Source organism: Apium graveolens, chromosome 9 (assembly GCF_009905375.1).
Source record: "Apium graveolens cultivar Ventura chromosome 9, ASM990537v1, whole genome shotgun sequence".
NCBI lineage: Eukaryota > Viridiplantae > Streptophyta > Magnoliopsida > Apiales > Apiaceae > Apium > Apium graveolens.
Window position 1 is genome coordinate 289,509,843 of NC_133655.1, and position 9,628 is coordinate 289,519,470.

General features: G+C 33.1%; 1 protein-coding gene across 1 annotated transcript; it reads left to right on the forward strand.

Annotated features, from left to right (window-relative positions):
• Nucleotides 1–819: 819 nt before the first annotated feature.
• On the forward strand, nucleotides 820–2,661 carry LOC141683045 (uncharacterized). Its single transcript, XM_074487731.1, has 7 exons — nucleotides 820–989; nucleotides 1,066–1,291; nucleotides 1,535–1,630; nucleotides 1,723–1,794; nucleotides 2,033–2,098; nucleotides 2,207–2,305; nucleotides 2,415–2,661. Exons 1-6 carry the CDS (start codon nucleotides 937–939, stop codon nucleotides 2,273–2,275), a joined length of 582 nt encoding a protein of 193 aa, XP_074343832.1. The 5' UTR covers nucleotides 820–936; the 3' UTR covers nucleotides 2,276–2,305; nucleotides 2,415–2,661.
• Nucleotides 2,662–9,628: the final 6,967 nt, after the last annotated feature.

The following is a 9,628-nucleotide window of genomic DNA, read 5'->3' on the forward strand; positions in this document are numbered from 1 at the left end:
AACGAGATCACTCATGACTATGTTTGATATTATAGATTATAGGTAAATTAGTAGTCAATCACTTACCGTGCACAGTACCAAAAGTCAAAAGAGGAAACATTTAACGGGAGAGAGTATAATATATATTTGTCCCAGGTATTTGTTTATATCTCAGATAGAGGGTGCACGTGAACTATACTCCTTTCGTGTCAATGATTCTTTACATTGACTGACGAGGATAGACGTGTATTTTAAAACTCTTGTAAAACATGATTTCATAAATAATTTTGAATATATTTTTTTTTTAAATAAAACTATAATATTTAAAATTTTATACAAAAAAAAATTTAAAAAATTAATTATATAATTATACTTTATAGTAGTTTTTAAATACGTGTCAGTCAAGTAGGAGTAAAAAGTACATAAAGAATTTAGTGAGACGGGAAAATATTATAATTTATTTTCCGTTTTTGTGTTTTCTGAATAAAAAATTAATTATTTCATTTTTATTCAAAAAATATAAAATATTAAAATACAAATTTACAGAACTATATTTTATACGCTTGTGTCACAAAATTTAAACAAGATAGAAGTGAGTAAAATATTACAGCAGTAGTTTGATGTCGGCCAACGTTGGTTTCATTCAGTAAGTAATTATTTTTCTGATGTTAGTAATTAATAACAGGTGGCAAAATGCAATGCATGGTGCATGAATACCTAGTTTCCAAGAAGGTTACCTAGGTAAGTTTCTCGGGTGTTCGCCTCTTGCAAGATCTCATAGGACACTTGACCCAGTGAGTTGTCCTATGTTGTTTTGATTATTTTTCTTCAGCCCATCTTTATCTCACTATAAAAGGCAATGAAACCACTACCTCGTACAAATTGGAGTACTTTAAATATAGTTCCTTATCTTTTTAGTTTCCAAACTTCACACACATAATTGGAGTACTACTGGACATGATAGAGGGAGGGTTTAATTATCTGGACACATCAATGGAGCTTCCAAAAATGTAAGTACTTAACCTTATTTTCTAGTGAACTTGTGATTATATTAACGAGATAGTCTTATAGGAATGAACCATACAGGGGTGATGACTGGACCAGAGATGAGGCACTACAAAATATTGGGAAGGACCTTGAATTAGGTCAACCACAGTTAGAAGAAAACCCCACACAAGTTAACGAAGATTTGCAGCTTTTCGATTCCATCACGCCCTTATCTCCGGCAGCTGATTCTTTGAGTTCCGGTCCTCAAACTAACGATCGGAAAAGAAAGGGAATTGTAAACCAGTGCGAGTGTCAGAGCACGGAGGTGTGTTAGAACTATCTGATATGTTGTTATATGTGTTTTTCTCTTGCACTGAATTGGTCTTCCTTTTAGGTACACAATAAAATAGTTCGAATTGATAAAGGTTTTGGGTATAAAACAGTACTGGACTTACGATTAGTAGTCTCAGTAGACGCAACATTATCAATTCATATTTTGTTTATTGTTCACAATTGTTCATTGTCTGAACTTATTCTTTAAATCTGGTTGTTTATGTTTCGAAAAAAGGCTGAGAACGAGCATAGTTGCATGGCCAAACAAGATGGGGACTCTACATCTAAAAAGAAAGAGATAGTTCGTGAAGCCCGCAATCTCTCTGAGAGGGTATACATTATAACTAATTACCACGTTCTGGAGAAGCTGTATTTGATATGACGAAATAGAATTAACTATTTATTTGGTGTAATTTTGCGCAGAAGCGTAGAGGTAAGATCAGCGAGCAGTTCCAACAACTACAAGAACTTTGTCTCGTACCACAAGGCAGTAAGGTATGCAACATTTATTCATAAATACTTTATTTATTAATCACTATTTTTCTCTGTATGGGTATGCACAACATTCTAAGAACTCTCTCTCTGTCTCTCTCTGGCTCCCTCTCTCTCCCTCTCTGGCTCTCTCTCTCTCTCTCTCTCTTCCTCTCTCTCTCTGTGGCTCTCTCTCTCTCTGGCGCTCTCTCTGGCTCTCCCTTATATTTTAATTTGTTATATATATCTTCTCAAATTAAAGGCTAGTCAAGCTTCGATACTGGAGGGAGCAGTTACTTACATGAAATCAACTAAGGTGCTACTTGAGGTACATAGACTGAAATTTCAGTAACATATATACTGGTGTTGAATTAATTACTTCCATAACTAGATTTATAATAAATGATTATAATGTAAGAGTGATCTCTGAGCACAGATGTTAGCAAAGATGTCTCCGGATAATGCCAAAGCTATTGCCCAATTTTACGCTTGCAAATTCGTGTGAACAATATCTCAAAGCCTCTCCAACTATATGGTATCTTAATTTTGTTCAACACTTTCTTGATTATATAATTACTATATAATCATTAAGTACTACTATTTTATCTATACATAACATTAAGGAAACATGTTTACATTTGCAGGCTAATCAGTGTAGACAAAGTAATGCATGTTAGGTCTGGTTTTTTTGCATACTGGCACGGGCACAGGGGCACACGTGGAAGAATTATCAATAGACAGAATATGTACATCTAATCTAATAAGCAGTTTGATGTTTAATTATAAACTATATATAGTGTAATAGATATAGTTTGATCTCTTGTAATTTTGTTTGTAACACAAGAGCAAGCTGGTGCTGTAATACAAAAGTACCCCTATCGGTTCCAAGAATTGGATTGAGTGTTTTCTTGGTTCATTAGTTGGATCCTTGTAAATTTGTGTTAAATTTTTTGCTCAATATATACTCTTTTACATATGAATATATATAAAGGGTAGTAGAGAATAGTGGAGAATCATTATTTAAAAAATATAAAATATATAATGTATTTTATTTTTTATCATATATAGTTAAAAATTTTAATTATCAAGTTAAAAATCGAAGTTACACAATTTTTTATTTAAAAAATCATTGAAAAAGTTTAAATTGGTTTTATAGCAGAATCACAGTAGAATCACACTTATTCAAATTTAAAATCAAGTAATTTTATCAAATTTTAATTGTTAAAATTTTTATTATATTTATATTCTAGATTAGCATCGAATTTTATATTTTTTAAAATAAAAATTTATAATTTATGATGAAATTATATGATAAAAACAATGATTCTCCACGGTTCTCCATATAAAATAATTTTCCACGGATTAAAGTCCTATATATATAAATATTGGCCCATAGAAAACTTTGAAAATGGGGCGTCACCTTGTATTAACTAATATATGGATGGAATGTATTGGATCATTTGATTGTTCTTATTTTTTTAAAAAAATTAGGTTTAATTTCCTTATAAATCAGTATATTTCTAATAAATATAGGGTCAGGGACAAGTGATAAGCCAGAATCGTTGAGCTATTTTATCGCCCTCTTGTGACATTAATGATAATACTAATATTTGACCCCATATTAAAAAATGATATTTAATTAAAAATAGTAAATTATAATATCTCTTTGATATTTCACTAAAAACTTATTAACTGCATCTCTCTTTTTTCATTACTTTATTATATATTAGATTAACTAGGAATTACAAGTTGAAGATTAAAACCGAAACTTGTAATTATGCATAAGTTAGAAAATAAAGATGGAAAAAAATCTTTTTCCGGTGTCACTTGACACACCATAAACAAGACTACTACATTCGAGACTGCATATAAAAGAGAGAAAATAGAAGTTTCTTTTGCTAAACTAGAGAAATTATATTGTACATATCTGTAAATTGTAACATGATTTTTTCTCCCTGCACACGAGGCCGATCCTCTGAGGGGTAAGGGGACCCCTTCAATTTTTAGTTTAGTTAAATATGTATATTCAAATTATATAAAAATAAAAAATGACCCCGTTAATTTTTGCCAAAAAAATATTGCCCACTACTTAAAAATTTTTAATGTCAAAAATCTTTATATTGGGGCAATATTTATAAATGAAAGGTAGATATTTTTGTTTAAAAAATTATGAGTTACAAATGAAAGTAGAAGTTAGGAATATATGACAAAAAAGGATAGAATTAGATATTGAACTAGCATTTATAATTAAACCACATATTTTTTTATTAGCTTTTGATTAAAATTCTATTCTTCAGAATTTGATCAAATACGTCTTCTAATCACTTAAAGGCCATCTTTTTAAGTATACAGTTGACACAAGAATCAAAGTTGATTTTCAAAATTTGAATGTTATTCTTGACCTCGTTCAAAATATGGTTGAAAAATACAATGATAAGGGTGTTATTCGATCCGGACGAGCCGAGTTTTCAGCCGGGTGTAATTTATTTTTTTTATCGTAGATAACCCGCAGCCGCTACCCTTCGGGTGCGCACTGGGTAAACCCTACGGGCTCACGCAATAGCCTGCAAACCACGTGAACCAAGGTAAACCGCATTTAAGCGACAGGCTCTGACTCAGGAGGCATAATCATAAATTCTCCTCCCGTATAATTCGAACCTGTGACCAAGAGGACAATTTTCCTCTCTTTAACCAACTGAGACAACCCTTGCGGGCCAGCCGGGTGTAATTCGAGCCAGGTTTAATTGAGTCGAGCTCGCTCGTTTAGTTAAACGAGCCTAAACCTCTGCCCGAACCCGACTCTACCCGGCTCGTTAATTTTCACGAGTTTTAACGAGCCGGGCGAGCCGGCTCGTTCAATTTTACACTAAATCGAGCATAAAACGCTACCCGAATTCGGCTCATTTAATTTCACGAGTCAAGTTAAGCCGACTCGTTTAATTAAACGACCTGAAACATTTACCCAGACTCGAGCTCGTTTACGAAACGAGCCGAGACCAGTAAAATGAGTTCAAGTCGGGCAAACTCGCGAGCTGCCCAGATCTTATTACAACCTTACACAAAGAAATTGAATATCCTTGAGTTTATATGTAGGTAAAATCGTCAGTGATTCTAACGGTTACAATTGCAACAATTCAAAGAGGATTTTTAGGCAAAAATATTTTTAATAATCTAATATATAAGATCGTATTTTTGATTTTTTTGAGCCGAACTCGAGCTTATTTCTAGCCGAACACGAGCAGAACATGCCAAATGCTCGGCTCGAGCTCGTTAAAAAAAATTTTCGACCCCCTTATATTCGAAGCTGGATCCGCCACTGACTACACGACAGAAGCCTCAAACTTCAACGTAAAAAATTACTCCTCCTTGTTTTGTTTTTTCTTCTTCATCTATCTAAATTCATCTTTTATTCAATCACATCAAATAAAATGATAATTGCCATAACATTAAACTAGGTAGAATGATAATAGTCATAATATTAAAATAGAACAATAATTTTTATTTTTATTTATCTTTTCTTTTCCTTTTCTTCACATTTAATTTACCATATATGTTAAATTAGACAATTATCTTGAAAAAATAGTGATAATAAACAAGAAAAATGAAATGGAGGAGTACTCTAAACTCCTTCTGTTTTTTTATTTGTTACTTTGACTTTTGCACGCATTTAAATATACTTTGACCGGCTAGTTAGAAATAAGATTTTATTATTATTATTATTTTGTGAAATAAAATATAAATTATAACTAACCGGTCAAAACAAGTGCAAAAGACAAAACAACAAATAAAAAAAACAGAGAAGTATAAATGAATTTGCACATCTTTCTAAAAATGCCTTGTGACTGTGTATCTCAAAATTCATCTTGTCGTATATATCTTCTCAACCTACAGGTTAGTCAAGTTTCGATACTCGAGGGAGCAGTTACTTGCATAAAATCGAGTACGTACAGTGAGTGCTCCTCCAGGTACATGTACTTGACAAACTCTCTAGTCAATTGCACACATATATTGGTGTCTAATTTGTCATCTTGTATTTAGTGATAACGGATGAGTGATCTCTGAGCACAGATGTCTCCAGAGATTGCCATAAATCTCTACATAAAATGAAGCAACATGTTTAACATTTGCAGGGCCAGGCTAATCAGTGTTGACAAAGTGTGCATGCAGTTATCTGTGGTTTTGCATACCGCCGTACCGGAACAGTGGCACATGGGGAAGAATCATTAATATGAGAGAGTTGATCTTGTATGATATACATGTACTTACATATGTGTACATCTAATCTGCTAAAGCGTCAGGATGATGTTTAATTATAAAATTAGAGTGTATTAGATATAGTTTAATCACTCGTAAGTTTGTTGTAAAACGATCTAGAATTTATAAATACCCCAATCGTTTCCAACAATTGGATGGAGTGTACTCTTGTTGGTTTATATGGTGAGGAACCTCATAATTATGTTGAAATTGGTGTTCAGTCTCTTTAAGTCTAGGTTCTGACCTGACCGGAACGGGACGGTAACGTCATTTTCATATCGGTCCGCGTAAAAAATACTCCCTCTGTCCCTCCCATTTGTTTACACTTTCCTTTTTGGGATGTCCCATCCAATTGTTTACATTTCAAAACTTTCCAAAAATAGTAAAGTTTTTATAATTTTTAAATTAACTACATCCACTATTTTCCTCCACTATAACCACTTTATACATATAATATTAATCGGTCCCACTACTTTACTCATTTTTTCAACTTTTCTCCACTACTTTATCATTTTTCTTAAACTCCGCGCCCCACCCAAATGTAAACATTTGGGAGGGACGGAGGGAGTAAAATTTATCTTGTATCCGTCAAAATTTTCCTTATATATTTATAACGTATTCTTATTACCGTTTCACGGAAAAAACTTAGTCCCCATCCCTTTATTCTTTAAATAATTACTTTTAAAAAAAGTCAATTAAAAATTATGTTTTATAATATGTTAGATAGTGTTGAAATAAATATATAGATAAGATAAAGCATAATATGCAATATTTTTATTATATTAGGTATATAAATGAAATAAATGAATTAGAGTTTATTCTATACTAATTTACTATATAATATAAAATATTATATATATATATATATATTGCGAGGTGGGTTCGCGCAGATGTTATAAAAATATCATACCTGTCTTGTATTTAAACAGGGTATAATTTTAATTCCCCGTCACTACTCCATTCCCAATTTAAATAGGGCGGGGTTAGGGGTGTAATCGAGCCGAGTCGATAAATGCCGCTCGGTTCGAACTCGATTAAAAATGTCCGTGCTCGACCTCGAGTTTGACTGAACCTTAAATATCAGACTCGAATCTCGGCTCGTAAAAAATTCTATAGGCTCGAAAGCTCCTTCCGAATTTTCCAAATATTAACAAAACTCGAAATAAGATCGGCTCGACTCGAGTTTGATTCGATTAAATATATAAAATATATTTTTTTATATAAAACTATATTTACACTAAAAAATTAAAAATAGCAAAGGCTCGATTAGGCTCGCGAACCTTACGAACCGAGTAATTTGAAACTCGAGTTCGTCTCGGTTAAAAATTCAAAAAGTTCGAGTTCGAGCTCGATCGAATTCAATTTTTTTACAAGCTGAGCTCGAGTAGCTTACGAATAGTTTGGCTCGTTGACATCCCTAGCCGGGCAACACCATTTTGGTCAGGTTCCCCGTTTTTCACACCCTGTTGTGAAGCCTACAGTCTTTGCGCTCATTTGAGTTGGCTTGTAGTCTTGTACTGATTTGTTTTTGACAAATATCGTATATGAAAAAATTGTATGTGATGAAGATGGGCATTGTCTTGTCAAGATAGATTTTGCCCTTTTGAAATGATTTTTTTAGAAATTCATTAGTTAACTCTTACGACTGTTATCTTCTTTTTACCCGTTTTTTTAATAAAATTAAATTCAATACTCATTAAAAAACATCAATCATAAATGCCTCCGACACATGCCGCGAAACAGATAAAATATCAAGGTAAATATTAGCCTCACAATCGATACGAGATACAAAACGAGCTACGTTATTAGTTACTCCCTCCGTCTCGTTCGATTCTATACGTTTACTATTTACACGTATTTCGAGAATTCGGATATTATGAATAAAAGTTTAAATTAAACTTTTATTCAGAAAAAAAATAATATAAAAATATTGTGGAGTTATGTTTTAAATGAGGATTGAAAAGCGTGCCGAAAAGTAACGTATAAAATTCAATGGGATTGAGGAAGTAAACGACTAACATGATGAATGCTAATCAAATTATTGCTACTAACCATTCTTAAACATTTTTCAAAGATGCGTGTAATCAACCTCCTGCAGATATTATGAGTTCCCGCCCATAGCTTGATTTCAATTTTCACTTTGATGTTAGTCATCTTTTTAACCCATGTCAATGCTTCAAAAAAGCCTACTGCTTCTGCTTCAAGGACATAACTTCTCTCCCACTTTGTGTGTCGTCTTTGCTTTCTTAACCGACCGTTTTTTACTGTTTTCTTGTAGTCAAAGTCAAGACCGCAATAAAAAAATACATAAAGGAGCTGCTTGACTTCACCAGTGCAGATAGGGTAATCCAGAGGCATGTTCGAAGCTCTCTTTTGTAAAAGAACACGAACATGGACATTGTTTCTATAAAAATGCCAAATAAAATACTTGACTTTTACTGGAATGTTCAAATTCCACAGTCGTTTCCAACCTGCAGATTGTTGTATTTAAGACTGTAAAGAAGAATTCTCATTCCAAGTGTGGTAACCAGATTTTATAACTCAGTAGCGTTCATCCCTACTAAACACCCACGACATTCAATCGTTAGTATCATACTGAGGTATCCGCATCTGCAAAATAAATGTATCATCAGTGCTAGAGAAAATCCACTGCACCTTTTCCTCAACCCCATACGAGTTGATTAGACTTGAACATATGAAAGATTTGGAGTCAAATACCACGTTCCCTGCCTTCAAAATCTCCACTTTAAAATCCTGCTTTTTAAATACCATAGATTTGTAGCAACATTTATGCTCCTTTCATTCTCCAGAACCCATCTATAGCCATTCTTTAACTCCTGCAGCCTAAATTTCTGACCAAATAAAACTATTTCATTATGTTCATTATGTTCCAAGAAAGCCGATGAATAGCTCTTGAACTCGTCAAATTTGATTTCCAGCAAAACTTATTCATTAAACATTCGATCTCTTTACAAAAAGTCTTAGATAGTATGAAACAGGACATTGCATAAGAGGGTATAGTCTGAGCCACACTCTTGATTAGTACAGCTTTACCTGCGCGAGAAAGAAGCTTAGCATTCCAGTGTTTAATTTTTTGCTCTACTTTATTCTTGACAAAATTAAACATAGCCTTCTTAGATCTTCCTATCAATGAACGCAAACCAAGACACTTGCTTTTTGTCAAGTCATTTCACAGGCCAAGAATGCTAAACATATCATGCTTCTCTCGTCGAATATTCGAGTTAAAAAAAACTCCTGATTTCTGAAAGTTAATAGCTTTCCCAGACAACAACTCATAAGAATTAAGTATCTCCTTAACTTTAATAGCTTCATTATTATTTGCTCCAAAAAAATAGGAAGTTGTCATCTGAAAAAAGAAGGGTGAAGGACAAATTTAGCCTATTTTTACACAAAATTAACAAAAATAACCAGTTTCTGAAAAGTTGGCCAACTTTAGCCGATGGGATACTCAATTGTCACTGGAGTATCCACTTTATACAAGATACCCAACTGGCAGTGGAGTATCTCATATATGAAATACCCAACTACCAGTGGAGTATCCTATACAAATTGGGATACCCAACTGACAGTGGAGTATTCAATC